Source organism: Pelmatolapia mariae, linkage group LG13 (genome assembly GCF_036321145.2).
Source record: "Pelmatolapia mariae isolate MD_Pm_ZW linkage group LG13, Pm_UMD_F_2, whole genome shotgun sequence".
NCBI classification, from domain to species: Eukaryota; Metazoa; Chordata; class Actinopteri; order Cichliformes; family Cichlidae; genus Pelmatolapia; species Pelmatolapia mariae.
In genome coordinates, this window is record NC_086238.1 from 14,077,070 (window position 1) to 14,098,660 (window position 21,591).

Genomic DNA, 21,591 nt, shown 5'->3' on the forward strand with positions numbered 1-21,591 from the left:
ACTCCTGAATTTCTATCTTGTTCAAAGAGAAGATATAAAACAAAGTTCTAAGCTAATCGACCTTAGTGTTCTCCTTTTTTAAAAAGAATCGATAAAGAATCGAATCGTTAAACAGAATCGAAAATGGAATCGGAATCGTGAAAATCTTATCAATACCCATCCCTAGTGACAGTAGACTATACTTTCTAGCTGACACTCTAAATAGCACATGAATGCTGGAAACAGTGCCCATCACACACATGTAACATACAGTTCTGGTATCCGTGATGGGCCCTTTTATATAACATACTAACAGAAGGCATATTTTTTTCTTACTGCTGAGATGAACAAAACAATGGACTTATGTGAGTTAATAAATCTGGTGATGTGTTTTATTTTTCCTGTTGTCAATAAGTTACATGAAAACACTAAAACTAGCCATAAATTCACCGTATTTACACTGTTTTACACCTATCCAAGGATTGATATATTTTGGGGCAAAACTGGACAGGTAGCCAGGCTCGAGCTGATACCATCGTGTTGATGTTGTTACTGGATCAACAAAACTAATTTTTGTCCAGGTAAAGGCCTTAACCCTAACTATAGCCCTGTGACCCTAACCCTGACCATAATCACATCCTAACCCCAACCCTAACCCTAACCGCCCACTTTTTTCCAGAGTGGACATCGACGGTTTTTTTTTCCAAGTTACCAAGCTATGACATCATAACAATGTGACTGTTCAAATGCAATGTTGATCCGAGAACAACACCAATACAAGGATATTAGATAGACCAGGTACCAGGTTTTCCCATAAACAAATCCCATGTTTACGAGCAAAAAAGGAGACAGGTAAAAATTTGAATTTACAGTAATTCAAATGGATTTTTCTTTTTTTCTATTTTTATAAAAATAGAAAGAAAGAAAGAAAGAAAGAAAGAAAGAAAGAAAGAAAGAAAAATCCATTTGAATTATTTTTATTATTTATTTATTACTAATATTATTACATGTTATTATTATTACATTATATTATATTATAATTACACTCATGTGTGTTATTTTATTATTATTATTATTGTTTTTTATTTTATTCTTTATTTTTATTTCATTAGAAATAAAAATACTGTTATGGAGAAAAAAACTCAACACATCTCTCCCACAGGGTCTTGTTGTGGTCCTGGTATTCTGTTGGTTTTGTTGTGTCACTTTGACTTTTAGTTTCTTTATGTTTAGTGTTAGTTCTCATGTTTCAGTGTGTTCCAGTTTTACTTTGACGGTTTGTTTTTCTGGATTCCTGTTTGTTTTTTCCTTTTGGAAGAGCAAGGCTCACTCTTCATTATTTCATCTGCCGCCATTTACTACATTGGGGTCGTCCTCTCCCCACGACCCTAATACAGCTTTATAAACTGTTTTCTTGCAATAGGAAGAAAAAGTTCTTTCCTAACTACACTTATAGATACATGGTCAAAACGAGTTGGCATGACAACCGTGCCCTGCTTGGCCAGCTTGTCATTGCTTCCAGATGTATTTCTTTCTGATTCTGATATTTTTCTTTGGTATGATTCAAAGCCACATGAATAAACCACACTGTTGTACTGGGTAATATGTTTCTTCATTAACACACACACGGGCATCGGCAATGTCACAAACACCTGCTGCCATGAATTTCCACTACAGCAACAAACGTCTTATTCTGTTGCACAAAAATATTTCCCAAGAAATGCACAATTCCTCACAACAATGCCCAGCTATGACAGTATTTCTAATCCTGTCAACTGTCATAATAAACAACATGGTGTAAAAGTGTTTTATTAAGAAACAGAACAATCTTACACTATTGTTTGTAGAAAACGTATATCTAACAACACAAGTATACAAAAAAAAACAACACATTTACAGTTTGTGCATTGCAAATAAAAACAAATGAACAGGATGGAAACCAAACATGGAGAACATGAATGCTGTTCAGACTGACGACAGCGAAGTTGTACGCAAACACATCCTTAATCCACCCTACACAATCACACAGTCACACTTTTAGAGACCTTCATCTGAATTCCTTTTCAATCAACACTATGATGTTTCACAAGATCCATAAGCGATATTTATGACTAATGTAGAAATTAAAATGTAGTTTGTATAAAATGCTTTCACTGTAGTTGATCTTCACGAATCAACCGCTCAAAGTGGCTTATTTCCAAACCGCCGACTCTCAAATGTTAAAGTTACACATTTGATTTAATATCAATCATTTCATTACAATATTTTTGAGCAATGTCACTATTTCAGTCTACTTTCATTGCTTTGTGTTGAGCATAAAAGTTTCCAAATCGAGTCAGAAAGGCCTTTCTGCGATGGTGCCAGTAGCCTAATTAGCAGCTGCTTTTTGGTGAGAGACTATTTAAAAGATAAAAAATTTGCAGTAATGTGTTAAATCCATTTGAGGACAGCGAGGCTGTCTGGACAGCTAAGTAAATAAATTACCAGAATTAACTCTCTTTGGCAGCTACCGTGACCTACATAAACATCTGCTTCGTGTTTATTTTCGTGATTATTGAAAAGCAGCTGGTGTTTATCTTTATGCTACAGTTACTTAACTGACACACTTGAAAAAAAAATCAATGACTGACAAATTTGAAAAACTAACAAGTACAGGAAGTGCATGAAGACACTAAAAATCTGGCTAATATGTTTTATCTTGACGTCTGTGGTATTCAATTATACGTTTTGTCAGTGTAAACAAATAAATAATTATTTACAAAACTAGGAAAAAAAATGCCAACGAACAAAACAAGCAGAGCATAAATAATTTACAAAAGGAATTATAGTACAGACTTAGTATAAACATCTTTGGCACTTACTCGTCGTTCACTCAAGTTGTACATGAAAAGCACATTTAGGATGAAAAGAATAAGGAGAAGTTATAATGGAGTTAAGGGTAAATGGTTATGATTTGATTACAGTTTATGTTTGTCAAACACTGTATGATCAGTTCAGCAAAAAAAAGAAGAATAAAGACAGAGAACAGCCGAGTCGCTTACATCAAACTGTAGGAAATCACAAACAGCATCTAAGAGGTTGTACAATGAATTTAAAGATGTAGAATGGGTACAATAGTTTTAATTAGATATTCGGTAGAGGCTTTTTTAAAAACAAATAAACAAAAAAAACACATGTTGATCAGTTTTTTTTCTTTCTCAGCTTCGGCAAAACTGAAATGTGCCTCTGTTTCTCCTCCAGTGGATGAATCAAGGCGAAAACATGGAAGTATGCGAAGTCTGATTTACATTGACATGGATTCAGCGATGACGTGATGTTTACTCGGAGAGATTCTTGTCTTTTGCCATCAGATGTTTTCTTTTTTTCTGTTTCTACTTGATTCAGTTATCTGTAGAAAGATGGAAAAATATCTTCCATTACTGCCACATTTACAATTAAAACTCAATGAGCCCCTGAGTCAAAGTGCCAGAGTGCAGCAACAACATGAGCATTGTGTGCGTCAAAAAAGCGTGTCTCCAGTAAATGTGGCCGTGATTGTGAGAAAAAAAAAAAAAGCTGCAGACTCATTTTCCACAGTTTAGCGCTAAGTAGAAGATCTGAACTCCTTGGATGAACACACAAGGATTTTCACAATGCTTCTGGGGCATTGTTCATGGGCAGGGTGACAAGCAGAAATATAGCGTGACAGCAAACACAGCACAGAAACCCTCTCACCATTACCTTGTGAGCACGGTTGGCAACTCCGGCTTATCTGAGGTTTGAAACAAGATGTGGTTGGTTGAAAGAGTTCTACATTTTTAACTCTTCAGTTGCATTTATGTTATTCAAATGACCACACTGCTATAATAAACTATGTAACTCAAAATTTTTATGTAGGTGTTTAACACCTAAGCCAATGTTATTAATACAAGATTTCTACAATTTAACATGATCTGTTAAATACGTTTTAGGGACAGGACACAATAAAGCTTAAAATCAGTGGCATCCTATGACTGTGAAATATCACATTGTCATTGGCAAATAACAATGGAGCACACAGCTGTCCTCTCTTGTGCAATGTTTAGCAAATTTATTACACTGAGCGCAAATTTCAAAATTTGTAAATAACTTTTTTAAAAATAAAAATGATATTGTTTTTCATTAGGTAAATAACAAACTCATGTTTTTAGACCCAAATTGGACTTAAATCAGCCACCAAATAATAGTCATATTTGTAATCTTAATCAAAAAATAATAAAGTGCTTTACTATTTTTTTCAGCTTTTTTGTAAAAAAAAAGAAAAAGAAAGGAAACGTAAAACTTCACGGACAAAAAACAATAATTATATTTTGGCTTTAAAAATATAATTTCGATTAAAGAGCTTGTGCGTACTGGTGGATTACCAATATATTGAAAAAGTGATTTGGGTAATAACCAGTATTGTTAATTTAGGGCAGCTGTGGCATAAACTTTAGATGGAGTTGTGAGCTAATAAATAAATCTAATAAACAGATTCAGTTAGCTTAGCTTAATTTGTTTAAAACAAACTTAAAATATTAAAAATGTTCTCCATTTAATGTTTGCTTACTTTAGTTTATGTAATTATTTACAGTGAAATGGGGAAGGGCCCCACTTCTGGCACCCTTGCTTTCTACTCTTAATATCGTTATAGCTGCTGTTAGCAACTAGCATTCTTGATGAACTGATTTCAGCTTTATGCAACAATTGAGTTGCTCACACATATCCATGGGTAATTTATAACAAAACAGAAACATTTGTGGTTATAATTTTAAGTAATTGTGCTTACCTCTGCACTCATACTTGAGGTCAGAGAAGAACACCAACTCTTGTGAGAAGACAAACAAGCCTAATCTTCCTCCGGCAAAGGTCTTATCATAAATTGGTCCCGAGTCAGCCATAATCTGTTTGCCTTCATAGACCACTACCCTGGAAAACATGAGAAAAACTTCAATGTTTTAATGTCTTAAGACTAAAAGCTGCATGTCATCAAGTGACTTAAAGGAGGCCTGTAATTGGAGACAGAAAAACATAGGCTTTCCTGTTGTGATCAGCTGTACTTCATACCTTATAAACCCAGTCTTTGGTCTGTGGATGAGATGCCACCTGTAAGCTGTGTAATCCTTCCAACCAATGTTTTTGGGGTCATGCCACAGGGTCCGCACCTTTTGTAAAATAGTTAACAACACTAATATCAATACTGATACAGGCATTGTAACATACCACTTTGCATTTAGATTGCAGCCCACCTGTCCTGGAGTGTTGCCCGTGTGCCACAAAGCATTCCTGAGGAATTCTCCAGTGCCAGTGGTCGAGTTCACAACTTTGAGTGAAACCCCAGAGATGCCAAACGCCTTGGATGGTTTGTCCTCCCAGTAGGTCTGTGTGATCTGCTTCCACATCACAACGTAAAAGCGCGCACTCGACTGGTAACCAAAAACAAAGCCTGCATAGTCATCATCTCTGTCGGTGTTCACGTACATCGTTCCACTGAAGTCCACAGCGCTGAACTCATCAAAACCTGTGATGAGGTGAGCAAGTGTTACACTCACAGAGCTCTGCACACTTAAATGGAGTTTCAAATATTTGAAAAGGCAAAGGGAAACATATGTGCGCTGCTCACCTACTGCAATGCCTGGGTCAGAGTTAGCAGTCTGAACTAACTCCTTGCCCTGATGTCTGACCACCCAGTTTGGATCAATTTGTGTGGTTCCTTTAGGATCCAGATGCACCATCTGGAATTTCCTGAAGTCTGTCACACTGATGGCATTGTTCTCAGGACACACATCGAGGATATCTGGGATACTGTCGTTGTCAAAGTCATCTTTGCAGGCATCCCCTCTTCCATCACCTAATAAAGGAAAAAAATATAAAATTATATTAAAATCATTTTAAAATGTTTCACCTAATTTAAATCAGATCTGAAACAAACTACTGAATAGGTTGGAAAAACATCTACGGCAGCTAATGTGAGGATCATAACACTCCCACTGCAGTGACTGTTGAGGAGTTCCTCCAACTAAATATTAAAAATGAATGGAAATATAGCAGTTCTTCCCAGAAAACTGTCCCGAGTACCACTGCCAAGTCTGATGAAGCAAATCAGCCATCTTCTCATGCTGTGACAACTTCCACTGAAACTTCTTAGTATCTGAAGCCTGAAGTCTATTAGAGCCAGACTGCAGGCTGGGAACTCATGAGGGAAAGGATGCCAGTGGCTAATGAGGGCCACTGCATGGAAGTAGCTTGCCGTCTTCTGTCATCATCTTTGTTATTGAGCAAGAAGCTCAAACGATTCTATCAAATAAACACTATTTGACAAACTGCAAAGGGTGTGAAAGCATCAGGGGCTTTCTCCTCTGCAGTCTGTTTTCAGTTACAGACAGCTGTACAAACTCCAGGTAACCCTGCTTAAATTGGGCACTGTGGACTAATCACAGGCTAAGGCTAAATGGAATAAAAACTTCACAGCCTGATGGTGCCCTCCAAAGCAGCTCACTGAAGTCATGGAGAATGACATCATCTGTGCCAAGCCGGTCACTGACTCTTTCCACAACCACCAAATTTCACACCTGCTGCAGTGAAAGTAACCGCTAACTCTAAAAGCAGCTGGGAGAGGGCATAGGGAAGAAGAAATGTGAAATAAGTCTGAGCGCATAGAGATACTATTTAAGGAAGTAGTCTCAAAATTTTAACAGACTTTTGTTCATATAAATCTTAAGAATGCTACTAAAAGAAGTACACCATTGAATATTTATGCTAAAAATCCATGCTAAAAATAGTTCATATCACTCATGTATCAACTTTTTGTATGGATGTGACACTGCTGCCTTTAAGACTAATACATGCACCATCCTCACCATCAGAGTCCTCCTGGTCTTCGTTGGGTGTTAGCCTGCAGTTGTCTCTGTCGTCAGGTATACCGTCATTATCGTCATCGTAGTCGCATGCGTCTCCTTTGCCGTCCTTATCGTGGTCAGCCTGGTTTGAGTTGGCCACATAAGGACAGTTGTCTAGATTGTTCTGATGCCCGTCTTCGTCAATGTCCTGGCTGTTGTCGCACTGATCTCCAACCAGGTCATTGTCTATGTCAGTCTGTTGGATGAATACAAGGATCAGAATGTTAATGCAACATCTATTCACTGTATTGGAATAAGCCATAATTTGCAGTGTGCATACGTTACCTGGTCAGGGTTGTGTAGCAAAGGGCAATTGTCACACTGGTCGCCGACACCATCCATATCAGTGTCCTTCTGGTCAGTGTTGTACACATAGGGACAGTTATCATTCTCATTAAGAATTCCTGAGGAAAAAAGACAAATTTATAGTTGCTATAGTTAACTATAGTAGACTGAATACAACATGTCCTCTACATTTTTAGCGATTTTACCATCTCCATCAATGTCCACTGCGCAGGCATCCCCTTCTCCATTGTGGTCGGTGTCAATTTGAGCAGGGTTGTGTTCATAGGGGCAGTTGTCACAGCGGTCACCAACTTCGTCCTTGTCAAAGTCAAACTGGCGAGGATTGTAAAGCAGGGGACAGTTGTCCTGTCGAAGAAAGCACATGCTAGCTAAGTAATGTTTTGACAATCATAATGAGTGCACTGAAGGGAAAGGATTTGGATTTGCAAAAAGTTCGTTTCTGATTTGGTCAGTAACATTAGTTCTCATCTCACTGCGTCTCTGCTGGGTTGAGATGTCATAGCATATGAATCATATCATTTTCACTTATTCATCAAGCCAGTAAGTAACCCTTTTTGGCTTATAGAAAATATTTCATCATGGGATAATGTTGACCACTCAAAAGGTTGCAGTGACGAACCCTTATGTTAGCAAAGTGGCTGTACTTTCAGGTGCTCCCTACTTCCACAGCAGATGGTTCTACATACTTTGGCACAATTTCTGTCCTTCATGACACAAACCCCACATTTATCCAGCTTTGTGACCAGCAAAAGGAGCAGACAAGCTGCTCAAACTGGGTGTGTCTCCTCCTGGTCTCAAAGTCAGTTAACTATGCTACTAGCAAACTATGCTAGCAAAAGTCCCCTTGCTATAGGATTCGGTGGTTTGTAGCTTTTCTTTATGTTTTCACATTTATCTGTAGAATATGTTTCCTATAATGTTTATGGATTTCTACAAAGGGCTGTATATGTTGTTTGCGCAATGGAAATGGCGTAACACATCAATTAACTAGCAAACTGCACATTTATTAGGTAGGACATGGCCATATTTTTATTTTCAGACTTTAATGAGACGTGTTGTCTTATGTCAAGGCCAACCATATTGAGTCTCATTTTTATTTGGAGAGGAAACAAAAAAGTAGTTTGACAATACTCTAATTAATATTTGAGTTCAACTCAATATTGTATGTAACCTAGAGTTATTTAGTATTGTCCAAGGTTATTGGGTTTTCTGGCTGTTGCACTTATAGTATTTCAAAGTTTATTATTTTTAAATATTTCATTTTTTTATGTGTAGAATAGACGACTGTCTTTATATTGTTCTAGCCTCTAAAAGTATGCCTTAAAGATTTGCTTTGAAGAAATGTTTTACTTTAAAAATAGTGGTATAAAACCTCTAGACTTTAATGCGCTGATGAAAAAAATAACATTATAGGCTCTTCACTTATGTCCAGTTTAATTAGTCCAATAATTTCACTAAGATTTACTTTGCTATTAAGCATCAAATCTCCAGTCCTGCAAGTTATATGCTTATTACTGAATTTTGTTCATCCTTATGTTTGAACATGATGTCCGTTGTGGACTGCAGTTGGCACAAAAGTTCAATAACAGGATACCATCTCGAGTGGTATGACATTCCCCCCAATCATGCTCTCCATGGGATGGGCTTTTCATGGTTGGATGGATGGATGAATGCATTGGGTTTACCATGTCTAAAAAAAATTGTTGTTTTTTTTGTTTTTAGACAAATCATATCCAATTATTGATTTTTTAAAGTCTCTCCACTTTTTTAGGATGTCGCTCACCAGTTTGTGAAAATGAAAAGTTCTCATACCCTTTCATCCAGAATTCCATCATTATCATCATCCTTGTCACAAGCATCTCCTTGACCGTCTCTGTCAAAGTCTTCTTGTCCAGAGTTGGGGAGGCTAGGGCAGTTATCCTGAAATAGTGGCAGTAAACGTTTGACTTTTGCAGTTCAGTTTGGCATCACTGGATTGAATGTGACAATATTCAGTGAAATACCTTCTTGCAATGGTAAGTGGCATTAGCACCACACACAAGGTTCTGATTGGGCCAGCCATCCAAATCAGAGTCTTCACCACAAATGAAGCCATCTCCAGCGTAACCTGTCCTGCACTCACACTTGTACATTGGATCACTGAAGTGGCTGATGTAGATGCATTCGGCATATTTGTGACAGTTGTGCGTCCTGTCCTTACATGGGTTCTCAGGCTCACATACCTAAATTAAGAAAAACAGAGAGGTTAGATGGAATTGCTTACAAGACACAGTTTTCTTACATATTTTCCATTTTGCTGTTTTTTAAATGTGAAGAGTATTTATTTTACCACTAGTCCTGGCAGCTTGTTTTGGGGACTAGCCCTCCAAACAGGGACACCTCAAACTGAGGTGACTGATTAAAGAAGAAATTCTCAAAAAAGAGTGGAGCACTTGTGATTTTATGACATGGGTACAGCATATATTCCAAAACAACCTACTGCTCTCCATTTTTTCTTCACAAACTATTCACAGCTGCCATTCATTACCAGATGATGAACCTAAAGTTTGAATGGCACTGCATGAGCTCATAGAGCCAAAAGAGACAGGGAGGCCTTTGATCAGAACTGTGAAATGGAGCCTCTTAATGCCAGCAATGAGACAATTCCCCTTTTCCCAAATCAATTACTGTAAATTGGGGCATCAAATCAAAGACAGGCAGCTGCAGAGGCCAAGAAGTGACAAAATGCCCCATGAGGGATGTTATGCAAGTAGTGGTCAAAGTGACACGTTTTTCAGTTTTCCAGGGACTCATTGATCAGAAAAGAGATGAAAACCGTTGTGTTCCAATCAAGTAGTTAATGTGGCATATTTGACAAGTCATATTAAAACTTTTAGCAGTTTTGACAGGGTTGGAAAGAGAGAGATGTGGGCCACAGAGACAAAAGAAAAACATAGCTTAATGACAGTGAACTGATACAGTACAAGGAAGGAAAAAGAACCATTCATATCCACCTCTCATTTTAAAAGTTTAAAGCTACTCACGCTGTCATTTTACTTACAAATAGTGGGTCAAGGTCAGCCCCATTCATTCATTCCTAAACACACAAACTCTCTCTAAAAATAAGGCTTTGAAATCCCCTGAAGTGCTGCTTCAGTCATTTATAAATGTGACATCCAGAAAACCACACATATGCTTATCCAAATCTCCCTGGAGCTAAATCCACATTATATGCTTTATTGTTGTTTGAGTGGTTTCATACCATTAAGAGCACTGAAAAAAAGGTAACATCAACTCACTTGTTTGTTCTTCTTGGCAGCCTCCACACCCATACCAAAAGGCTGGGTGCCCTTGTAGCGCTTTGGACAGGGCAAGCAATGGAAACCTGGATCAGTGTTGACACAACGCTGCATTCCATTCACTTTGTAGCAAACATCAGACACCATGTCACACTAGAGGAGAGAAAAAAAAACATCAGCAAAATACAAGCAGGTCTTTTTATGAATAAAGTGAAGCTAGCTTATGAAAAATAGTAACTTTTACCTCATTAATGTCTTCACAGTGGGTACCATTTCCACGAAATCCAGCAGGGCACGGACCACACTCCCACGAGCCATCGGCAGAGCTGCTGCAGTCCACTCCCGCAAAGCATGGGTTGGACAGACAGCCATCTGCAAGAGGTTTAGATGATGAGAATGGATACATACAAGGGAAAACTTTTAATTTTTACTTTTAATTTGTAATGCTTATCTTAAGTTAATGCTTAATCGCCTTTCCAAAATCTACAGTAGCAACATAGACAGTATAAAAATTGGAAGTAGCAACCGTGACATCATCCATTGGTTTCTGAAGGCTCGAGCAGATGTGACATAGAGTGGGCGTGTCTAACTATGATGTAATAAGCCATTAACTAATCATCATTGGTTAATCATCATATTTGAACTATAATAATATCACGATTTACAAAATAAGAGTGAACTTTTTTTAATATGACCCAAAGTGAGACCATAAACTCATCAGGAAAGTTTTCACTGAGGTCAATCAGACAGCCATTTTCCCATATACGTCTATTGGACCAGAAGTTTCTTTTGCAACCACAGCAACTGCCATCTGGTGGCTTTCAGGTAGAATGGAGGTTCAAAGCACTTCCACATTCGCTTTATTTTTCTGAACTGGAAACTATATTCTGGTTTTACGCAGGTTTTGAAACCAATTCACAAAAACTTTCCTTTTATATTAAAATAAGGGAAAGGTTTTTGAGGGTTTTTTTGCCAGATTTTTCAATTTAATGCAGTCGAGGTAATCAGTGTGGTGCTGGTTATTGTTAACACAGAATTATTGCTAGTAAGGTCATCTTTTTTTCCCAGTGTAGCTGGCAGAACCAAGATTTCCTCTTCCATCTGCCAGTCATTGTTTACAGGTGAAGTCACATCGTTAAACAAGCTCAGAAAAAAATTGTATCTGTTTATAAAGACACACATATGGCAGCACAAGAAAACGGCTGTGCAAAACAGATGTTTGGATGTTTTTTCCATCATAAAGACTAAAACAATCAAGCAGATCATTACAGTCAACAGCTGACAGCAACTTGCGCAGTACACATTAGGACATTCCAAGTACCTCAGCTAACTGTTTGCATTAGAGGAGAAATCCTAAAATCACTACAAATGCCAGAACATATGTCAGTGCAATCCCTCTGCTACATAAAAATGTTTCAGTGTGGGCCTGTGGATCTGTGAACCCAGTCACCTAAGTAGCTAAAACCATAATGCAGAGTGACTAATGCTCACCAATAGGGCAGTCATTCTTGTTACAGCTGTCTCTGTCGAACGCTTCTCCAAAACATTTCTTGCCGCCGTATTGAGGTTCAGGGCTGTTGCACTCACGGGAACGACTTTTGTGCCCCCCTCCGCAGGTCGCTGAACAGATTGCCCATGGAGACCACGGTCCCCAGCCACCATCAACTGAAAAAACAGGGGAGAGAGATGCTTAGCAGCAAGTCACTTTGACATAAAGTGTTTTATTCATGCCACATTTTTATTCTGTTGTTTCTAAACAAGAAATAAAAAGTTCAGAAGCCTGGAACTTAATACTGCATGAGCGAACATACTGAACCGATCTGGACCAACGCTTGCACCAAGACTGACATGATGACAGTCTGAAACACATGGGGAATGTTGCCTTAGGGGAACCACGAGGCACGAGGGAAGTCCGGCTGCTGGGCACAGATGCTAGCCACTGTAACGGAGATGCTGATTTTGAGTGTTTCCCTTCACAAGATGAAATACTTACTGGGACATGGCTTGGCAGTGCAGCCCTGGGTCTCTCTTCCACTGCCCTCACAGTCTCTGCCTCCCAGCTGTGGCACAGGAGCATTGCAGTGTCGTATTCTCGTGATCTGCCCCTCGCCACAGGTCACCGAGCACGACGACCACGGGGACCACAAACTCCACCCTCCGTCCTGGCGAACTGGGCATCAACAATCAGACGTGTCACACAGCAGTCAAACACATATGTGTTGTGTTATCCTCCAGATTTCCATTATAGTACTTACAGACATGTATAATTTGCCAGAGTTAGGAAAAAAAGAGAGAAAAGATCACCACATTTTCTACAAGTAAACATTATGCGATGCTGGCGATGATGGCTCACTTTCAAAGATGTTCTAAGACGCTTGAGCCAGTATTTTTGTCATTGTGGGTAAACTATCTTCTAGTGGTTAGGCTGATTCAGTCACTCACACAGATGGAGTGTACTGCTAGCTTCAAGCAATGACACATGCTGATTCTATAACTTCTCAAAAAAAAAAACACAACACAAAAAAACCCGTTCAGCAGTTTTTGTTTCCAGCACAAATCTAACAAAATCACCACACCTCACTTAATAGGACATTAATTATCAGATTCATTAATATTTTATAATATTGCATGGAAAGCTGCGGTGAGTCACTGCACTGTGGAACACCCTTTTAGCCAGTGATTTATTTGGAGTTAACTGTGACTGGGCACACCCTGCAGCCCAACCGTGAGATCCAGCTCTTCACTTAGATTCATCCACTCAAAGACGGATCCAGATTTATGAAGGAGAAAACTTTTGCAATTCGGAGGCTCTCATCTCATATTTAACTCACTGCTCGGTTTTTCCACAGTTTCATCATCTCCTCCCCCCACTCCTCTCACTTATCATAACGCTATTTGTTTTAGATTACTGCCAGTGGTGCATACTGTGGTTGAGATAATATCAGCGCAACAGTTACTACTGGATGCCACAGTTCAAATAAAAACTGAGTGAGTCAAGACAAAGCGTTGAAAAAAAGAAGAAAAAACAAATCCTCACCACGGCTGTCGCATTTGCCCAGACTGCACTTGCGGGTCTGGATAGAAGGTCCCGTGCAAGGATTGCTAGTTGCGTCGCAAGAACGGCCCCTCTGTTGAGTTCCTATCCCACAGGTCACTGTGCACTCTGTCCACTCTGACCACGGGGACCATCCATCGTCACTGTCCATAGCTGGAACATGTAAATGCAACACTTTTATGCTCCATCTTTTGCACAGGAAACACTCCCACATATGCTCACTGAACAGAACAGTAGAAAAGACTGTGAAAAGTTCAAAACTGCAGTTTTTATTCTTTATATCAACTCGTTTATCACATGACATCATCTGAAGAACCCACACTAGACATTTTGAGTGTCTGCTAATAAATATGTGGTTCGCGTCCAAAGACATACTGGCTGCAATAGTCCTGTAGTATTAAACTTTAATATGCATGAAATGCTGTGTTTATAGCACATTGCACCATTAATTTAGAATAGCGTGTATAAAATTGCGTGTTTATGTCGTGAGAGGTCCTGCCTACTTACGCAAACACGCGGGGCAACACTCGCCATCGATAAAGGACGGGCTGGCACAGGCCACCGGAGGGCAGGTGATTTGGTGGCACACAATCTTGGATTCCTGCCACAAATGAACATTAATGATATGTGAGGCTCTTTAACATCCACAGTAAATCTGCATATATTTCCAGATGACTTGGCACTACCTGACAGGTGCATTTGGTGCAGCTGTCTACAACCCAGTCTTCCTTATCGTCAAACAGGCGACCATCCTGCCAGCACATGTTTTTCTCTGAGGAGTTCTTCATCCTCCCAAGGGCCTCTTTCATGACTGAGTTTTCTTCTGTCTGAACATACAACAAGCGAGAAAAAAACAGTCAGAAATCTTTAAGACACACTCAAGATAAAAGGTGCAAAGCCACTGGCTGGGGGAAAGATAGTCCTGCTGATGAGCTGATTCTTTGAAAATAGCATGTTTGAGGTTAGTTTCACCAGGTGGGAAGAAGAAACGCCTGTGGTGCTTTTGCAAATGTTATTCTAATAAAAAAAGATGACATTTGTTTAAAATCAAGCTTGATCAGAACCATTTCTTTTTGAGATAAAACAACACTACGCTAATAAAAACAAAATCAGTACCAAATGTAGCAACCTTGTAACTTTTCTTGGAATCCTTTTTTACCAAGCTATGTCCCCATCCAGCTCAGCTCATGCTTAGATGCTTTACGTTACTTCATCTAGTCATTGAAAAAAAAAAATCTGATAACTTAAATGGATGAGAAACAACAGAAAAAGACTAAAAAGTTAGACCCACTTAAAGAATCTACTCAATTTTTCTCTCGTTGCTGCAGATTAGAAAACTCTGAACTTCTTTACATGCTCACTGCTTCTTTGAAAACAGCTCACTGAAAAGTGCTGCTTAGTTACGCACATTACCTCCTACCCAATTGGAGACCAGGCTGAGCTCCTCAACACTTGGGAACTATCAGTGGATAAACTACTGCCAAAGATTTTCGGGGGGATATGAGTGCGTATGTGTGTGTTCATCCTCCTCTTGGAAAAGGGGAGTAAGCAGTGTGCAGCACTAGAATCTAAGACACCACTCGGTCTGGAAGAGCCTCAGGGACCCTTCTCATACCAGCCGTTTCTTTTTTTCCCCCCAAGGTTCATGCCCAGACTCTCTTATTGCTGGGAGGCTCCCAGAGGAAACACATGAGCTGTTTAAACAAAGCCAGACATTAGACTGGACCCCATCACTGCCAGGGGAACACTTCCTATATCCACATGTAACATGTCATAAAATCTGTCTGACTCACGCTGCCACAGATAGCAGAAGTCATATGGGTTCAGCCGTCACATGCGACTCTATAAACACTCCTGTGGCTACTCACTGTTTACTTTAAAACCAATGTGGGTTACCTAGTAACCTAATTCAGGCCTCTTTACCTTCAGGCTAACACACGGAGGGCTGAGTCATCTATTTTCCTAAAATGTTGTTTTTTTAAAGAGTTAAATATTTCTTCCATCACACCAGAGACGCCAATTTTACATTTACTGGCCTGTAAAGTTCAACAAAACAGACAGAGTAACCCTCTCTAAGACAAATGCAAGTGTTGGCTAGGGTTGATTTATGTGATTTAACTCACCACTTTTTGCAATCCGTCAATAAGGTTGCTGACGACAATGCGCAGGCCTTTGAGCTCCTGGAACATGGTGCTGAGCTCCTCACAGGAGCGTTCACACATTTCTGCGCCCACGTCATCCGTCTTCTGACCTATAACGTTTGTAGTGATGGAAGGACTCACGTCCACAATTTCCCCACTCTCACTCACAATATTGGCATCATCTGGAAGAGCAAATAGCAGATACCAGGGCAAATGGAGGAAAAATAACACAGGCTGTTGATGGAAAACATGTTTGAGAGATATGACGGTTGAAACGCAAGGACTCAAACGATTTCCTGTTTTTCTGTAGCTGGCCAAAAGATCACAACAATGGCGTAATTGAAATGTTTATTATGTTCCTAAAACCAGATGTCCAGTCAGTGTCGTTCAATTTGGAAAACCAAAAAAATAAAGTGTGTCTGTTTGAAATGGTGATGGTAAATCTGTCAGCCCGAGATGACGGCAGAGCTGGCTGTGGGAGAACAGGACAGGATGGCACTGCAGAGCAGAAATCTCTGGAGTTCCCCGTGTGATGCAAAAACCATATTGTGGACCATAAACCTCGCTGACCTTTCAAATATGTGACCACTTGTGATATGTACTTAAGAGACTGGGGGTGGCCACACAGATTTGTACTTGTTATACTCTTGTCTTGATATCAGCACAAAAGAATTATGTGAAGAAGTATGTGGGCTGCAGCATTTATCAGTCATTATTAAGGCTGACGGCTTTGTAATAAAACCAAGTGTATGTTGAGATATTGAGAAAGGGACCTAACTTTAAACTGCAGTGCTATTAGAAGAACATAATGAGGCCAAATGTGAAGTTCTTTTGCAGTCTACATCTGACTGCTGTGATCTCGGTAGTCAGAGAACCCTACTGAACTTTAATCACATCACAGCTAGCTATACGAATATTCGATGCCCAAAACAAACACACGAGAGACAAATGGAAGCTCCGCAGAACGCCTGTCCTTCAGCCAAGGCACAACGCGTATCTGCAACTGGTTTGGATCATGCTATGTAAATTGGCGAAGATTAATAGCAGAGCGGGGACTCTAAATCAAGAAGTCATCCAAATTACCCGGTGGTGTCCTACTGTAGCCAACGCAATGTTTTCTTTCCTCTTCAGTCTGCTGGATTCATTCAAATCTCAGGAGGGCTTCACGCTGTGTGCGCGTGAGAATGCGTGAAAGCTCGTCTGTGAAAGCAGTTGCACATTCTTCTCTCCCCGATGGACGCTCTCGATTTTGTCAGAGTAGGAAGAGGAAATCGGTAAAAAAAAAAGAAGAGCAAAAACTGGGGCAATTTTTTATAGTTATAGGGTTGCCTGGGTTTATGGGTGACTTTCGGCATGAATTTTCCTAACGGTGCCGAACCCTCTCTGGTACCAGCCAACCAGCGGAAAACTTCCAGGCGCTGGTGACATTTGTTAAACAAATAAACTCATTCAGCTGGAATTCAACAGTGCATGTGGTGACAGAAAAGCATCAACTGTATACCGCATGGTGATTTTCTCTGTCACAGCAAAACCGAAAGGCTCAGTTTCCAGATCTGGTGGTCCTTCAGGATCTCTATCTTTTGAGCTGAAGCCAGTCTTTTGTGTGAGCCCCGCTGAGGATTGCGAGGTCCTTCAGCTGAGAAAAGCAACCCAATCAGCCAATTCGTGACTTCATCCTGTATGTTTGTGTGTATGTCTGTGTGTGTGCAGCTGGAAGTGGAAGCTCCCCACTTTGCAGTATAACATTCACTTTGTCTTTTCTATTTTCTTTCCCAGGGTATTATCCCAAATCCACTGCCAATGGAAACAAATGTAAGCATCTGTATCTCCTTTTGTTCACCCTGCACACTGCTCAACCTTAAGCCACTGCAGTGAAAAGCCTGTTGCTGTAAACATGAAGTAATACTGGGATATCTTGCCACATTTCGGATCTGTAAGCTTTTTGATCCATTAAAAAGGAGATAAATTCATGCAAATGGAGTTGACAGAGAATGCTAAACTGTTTGCTGTGGTCGAAGCTTAACAAAACACAGATACTGGGTGCAGGAGTGTTGCATGTGAAAGAGCTTTTAGATCACATCTGCAAGGTATCAGGCATCAAACACTTTGCAAATATAATTATTTTGACTCATCTGTTGGGTTATGAAAAAAAAAATCACACAAAAGAGAAAGGGTTTGTCATTCATCCTGGACAGCAGGGCCTTTATAGACCTTAAAAACTAAAACAGACACATTCTTACCTTGCTTGGTAATCTCACAGTCTCTACTCAGCAGGATGTCTTCTATTGAGGTGTCAAAGATGAAGCGCACACTCTGAAGAAGGCCCTGTTTGGTGAGAAAATATGTGTCTCAATCACTTTGACATATTTCAGGCAACAGTCCATTTTCTATACCTACTGCAAGCATGAGCTGGGAATTGGAGCAAACATTTCATGGAAACTCGCTTTTTACCTAATAACATACATTCCCCCTCATTTCTACACACAAGGGGCAAATTTAGAGTCTAAATTTAGAGTCCTTTCCACACAGAGAAACCAGGGCAACACAGGGAATATGTCAGTCTGTATTTTTGGAAACAGTTGTTTAAACTTTTATTGCAGGGTTAGTGAAGACCACAATTTTGTTTCTTGGACACTGCGAGAGTTGACAAATGCTGGACAAGTAAGGAGTTCCTAGATCCTGGGAAATCATTCGAATCCACATCCGCTGTCTTACCCTAAAGTGGTTCTCTCGAATGGATCCCTTTGCCACATACATGCGGCTCCCCTCGGCCTTCAGGTGCTCATAAAATGGCTCATCCAGGATGAAGCTGTCTATGAGGCTGCAGCCGACAAATAGGTTGGCGTTCTCCCCATGAACGTGAAGGGTGATGTTCTTCCACTGCGAGTCGGACAGATCCACGTCCTCGAATGAAACCACGTTCTGCGAGCCGTCTGCCCAGTAGACCAGGTCCAGAGTGTTGGCGCGTCCGTTGGACACGATCTCAAACTGGCGCCGGCCATCGGGACCCTCCAAACCAATCAGGGTGCCTCGCGAGGAACGGTCCTGGCGTATGCTGGCCACAAACACAAAGCCCTCATTGTTTTGGATCTGACGCAGCATTTGCTTCAGTATGGGTGGGCTAACTGGGGGCAGGTGGTCGAAGCGGATGAAGCGGTAGGCAGGGGCATCTAAGTTCTGGCCCCTGAACTGTTTGGCCCCCAGTGTCCTGCGTGTGATGTCGCTGATTTCAAACAAGTCGAATGATGTCTCATCCTCCTGCTCACCATCTATACATCAGACAAGAGGACATGTAACTGAAAAGCTATAAGAAGAGTTCATGAACTTAAAAGCAGAATGGGAGCAACTGGCAGAGTTTTCGCTAAAACAAAAAACAAAACAAAACACTGGAATTGGTGACTCAAATGGAATAATAATAATTATTAGACAGCAATAACACAATCAATCCATTTACAACTCACCTTCAGTTAAAGCTTGAAGGTAATTAAATGACAACAGCAACAAGAAGAGACTTCTCCTGAGTATCATATCTGCTTCAAAAACAAAGACATAGTTTTTGTTAGATTTGTGCCTCTTTTGTCTTTTTTTCCCATCCTCGGTCCATCTCAAATGCTGGACTCAAGTCTCTCAGTTACACACAGAATGACTGGAAAAAAGAAGAGAAAAAGCCACATGCACATACAGGAATAAAATGATAATAACAATAACTCCGGCCAACGAGTTGTTACACACAGTTTACAGCTTATTAAACTTTGCAACATTGCAGATTAAGTTTTATACCCTGTTATGCAGGAAAGAGTCTTTCAGCAGTCCAGCAAGTCTTTCACATTTATTTATCTGTTTTCACTCTGCAGGTAATGAATCACTTACAGCAGCCCTAGTAAATTTGCCCTGTACTGATTTCTCCTCACATAACATTTCAAGGATAAGCAGTGTATGCATTCCTAACCTACTTACTTAAACTGACGAATTCAGTATCTAAAAAAAAAAATCTGTCAGATATCCAGCGACAAGAGTAAAAACAAAAAGAGCCGAGGGTAAAAATGAATGAGCAGTGGTATCTCCTGTAAAAGCCCGTAAAGAAAAAAAGAAAAAAAACAAAACAAAAGTGTACAGTCCACTTTGGTTCACTACATCCACAGTCTGGAGGACCTGAGGCACAACAGTGACCGAGGCGCCCTCCTCCCTCCTCTTATATAGGGGCTCGCACAAAGTCTGTCAATCAAGTGTTTCGGGTCTGAGCAAGTTTGAGGTCGGCTGTTTAAGAGACACAGTTACATAATTATCTTCCGATTGCGTAATTTTCTTAGCCGCGATCACACGCGGAGGCTGGTATGGGGATTCGTGACCCCTCCCCTCCCGTTTTTCGCCGAGATGCCCGCGATCCCCTCCCTCACTATCAAACCCACTTTCCCACTGTGTCCGGTGCGGGCTTTCTCAGGGTAACACACGCAGGGATGTGGGCTGTTTTCCTCTAGAGGGACGAGACACCAAAGCTTCATTAAACGGCTGCACTAACAGCAGGTGGACTTGATAAGTGTATTAATGCGCAGTTAAGGAGAGCAGACCTGGAATTCAGTCGTGAGGTGGAAAGCCGTTGCGCACTTTCCTCAGTAATACTGATCTGTGGTAGATTTTAAAACACCTTTTCATCCACACTTACAAACTTAAAGGTATGCCTCATTTCTGCCTTTCAAGTGTGAAAACCTCAACGCTTGTCAATAATTCAAATTGAGAATCCCAGCTATGTCTGCAATGTGAGACAAAAAGAAAATGAAAATGACCCTTTAATACAACAGATGCCCTGGAAGCTTCAATTTTAGCTGGCGAGCAATGGCTTGCGTCTGGAAATTATCTGGTATTGCCAAAGCTTCCCCCTCTGTGGTGTCCGGGAGAGAAACGCTGATACAACGGCTCATTCCTGGAGGCTTTAGAGGGGTCTTGTGGGTAGACCTTTGTGTACCAAAAAGACACAACTGGGGCATTTGGTTCTGCATCAGTTGGAGTTGGAGACGTGCATTCCGTTCAGGGTTGAAGAACACAAAGTTTCATACCACATGGAATCACTGCCTTTCAACAACATGGATTCACTTGACCTGACAGATATTAGAAACTGCAGCTCGCAGTCAGACACACAAGAGTATGGTAAGGATGGTGGATGAAGTGACCAGAAGAAACCTCTTAGGAGTAGAAAATACACCACAGAGTTATTAATTGTGGTTCAAAAAATGTTTTAGTGGCTTCTGTGGAGAAATATATAGTTAGTTATACTGAAGCTGTATCTAAAATGCTACACATTTTATTCCAATTACTTTTCTAAGTGATACCACCTTTAATTTCTAAAACCTGGATTCCCTCTTTTATTGGTAGTAGGCTTAAAAAGTAATGAGGTTTTACTAGGGTGGTGGGAAATGGCACAAAAAAAAGTTTACTGGCATTCTAGGCATCTCTTTAATAAGTACGGAGCTACTGCAGGGCAGATTTAAACAGCGGAAATTAAATTGCAAAATTCTGTATTCACAAGGGAGAAGAGAAGAATAGGTAGCGTGTCCATATCCATGCCATATTTGTTTGGACCAAATTGGCATGAAGAAAGAAACGAAGAAAAACAAGGGTGAGAGGTTTTTCATCAGTGGTTCTTTTTTCAACATTTTTGCATCATTTTCTGGGTCAGTTGGACCGCATTAACATCCAGTGCTTACCTAGTAAACAACAGAGATCAAATGTTAATGCAGATTCGTCTATTAAGGCTATAAACACCAAAGATCTGAAAGGAAAGAAGAAATGAAGGTGATGGATGTCAGTTAGGCTGATAAACAACAATAGTTTCCAGTTCTCTTCTCCAAGCTGTGACTTCACCATGGAGGTTTTAAAAAAAGAAAGAAAGAAAGAAAGAAAGAAAGAAAGAAAAAAGTTCAGAGTGACTCTGGATCGTA

The 21,591-nt window shown here is 40.2% G+C and overlaps 1 protein-coding gene across 3 annotated transcripts; it reads right to left on the bottom strand.

Moving 5' to 3' along the window:
* Positions 1-1,772: 1,772 nt before the first annotated feature.
* thbs2a (thrombospondin 2a) lies at positions 1,773-19,823 on the bottom strand. 3 transcript variants are annotated; one of them, XM_063491458.1, is made up of 23 exons: positions 19,613-19,823; positions 19,117-19,185; positions 18,371-18,924; positions 17,896-17,980; positions 15,638-15,837; positions 14,201-14,341; positions 14,022-14,115; positions 13,497-13,667; positions 12,453-12,629; positions 11,951-12,124; positions 10,704-10,831; positions 10,460-10,612; positions 9,185-9,403; positions 8,994-9,101; positions 7,367-7,526; positions 7,161-7,279; positions 6,837-7,071; positions 5,600-5,827; positions 5,226-5,497; positions 5,044-5,141; positions 4,766-4,905; positions 3,700-3,730; positions 1,773-3,367 (listed from the first exon to the last, which is right to left on the bottom strand). In XM_063491458.1, the coding sequence occupies exons 2-23, from the start codon at positions 19,181-19,183 to the stop codon at positions 3,364-3,366; spliced, it is 3,558 nt and encodes a 1,185-aa protein (XP_063347528.1). In that variant the 5' UTR covers positions 19,184-19,185; positions 19,613-19,823; the 3' UTR covers positions 1,773-3,363. The 3 variants fall into 3 exon arrangements, with proteins under 3 accessions (XP_063347528.1, XP_063347529.1, XP_063347530.1); XM_063491459.1 differs by having other exon boundaries at positions 19,117-19,188; XM_063491460.1 differs by lacking the exon at positions 3,700-3,730.
* Between the last annotated feature and the right edge of the window lie 1,768 nt (positions 19,824-21,591).

Bases quoted from the DNA above. Each gene is read 5' to 3' on its own strand.
- thbs2a (XM_063491458.1), bottom strand. From the start codon at position 19,183: ATGATACTCAGGAGAAGTCTCTTCTTGTTGCTGTTGTCATTTAATTAC. The intron at 18,925-19,116 runs GTGAGTTGTAAA...TCTGATGTATAG, and splicing joins CCTTCAAGCTTTAACTGAAG to ATGGTGAGCAGGAGGATGAG. The intron at 12,630-13,496 runs GTGAGGATTTGT...GTTGATGCCCAG, and splicing joins GGGCAAATGCGACAGCCGTG to TTCGCCAGGACGGAGGGTGG.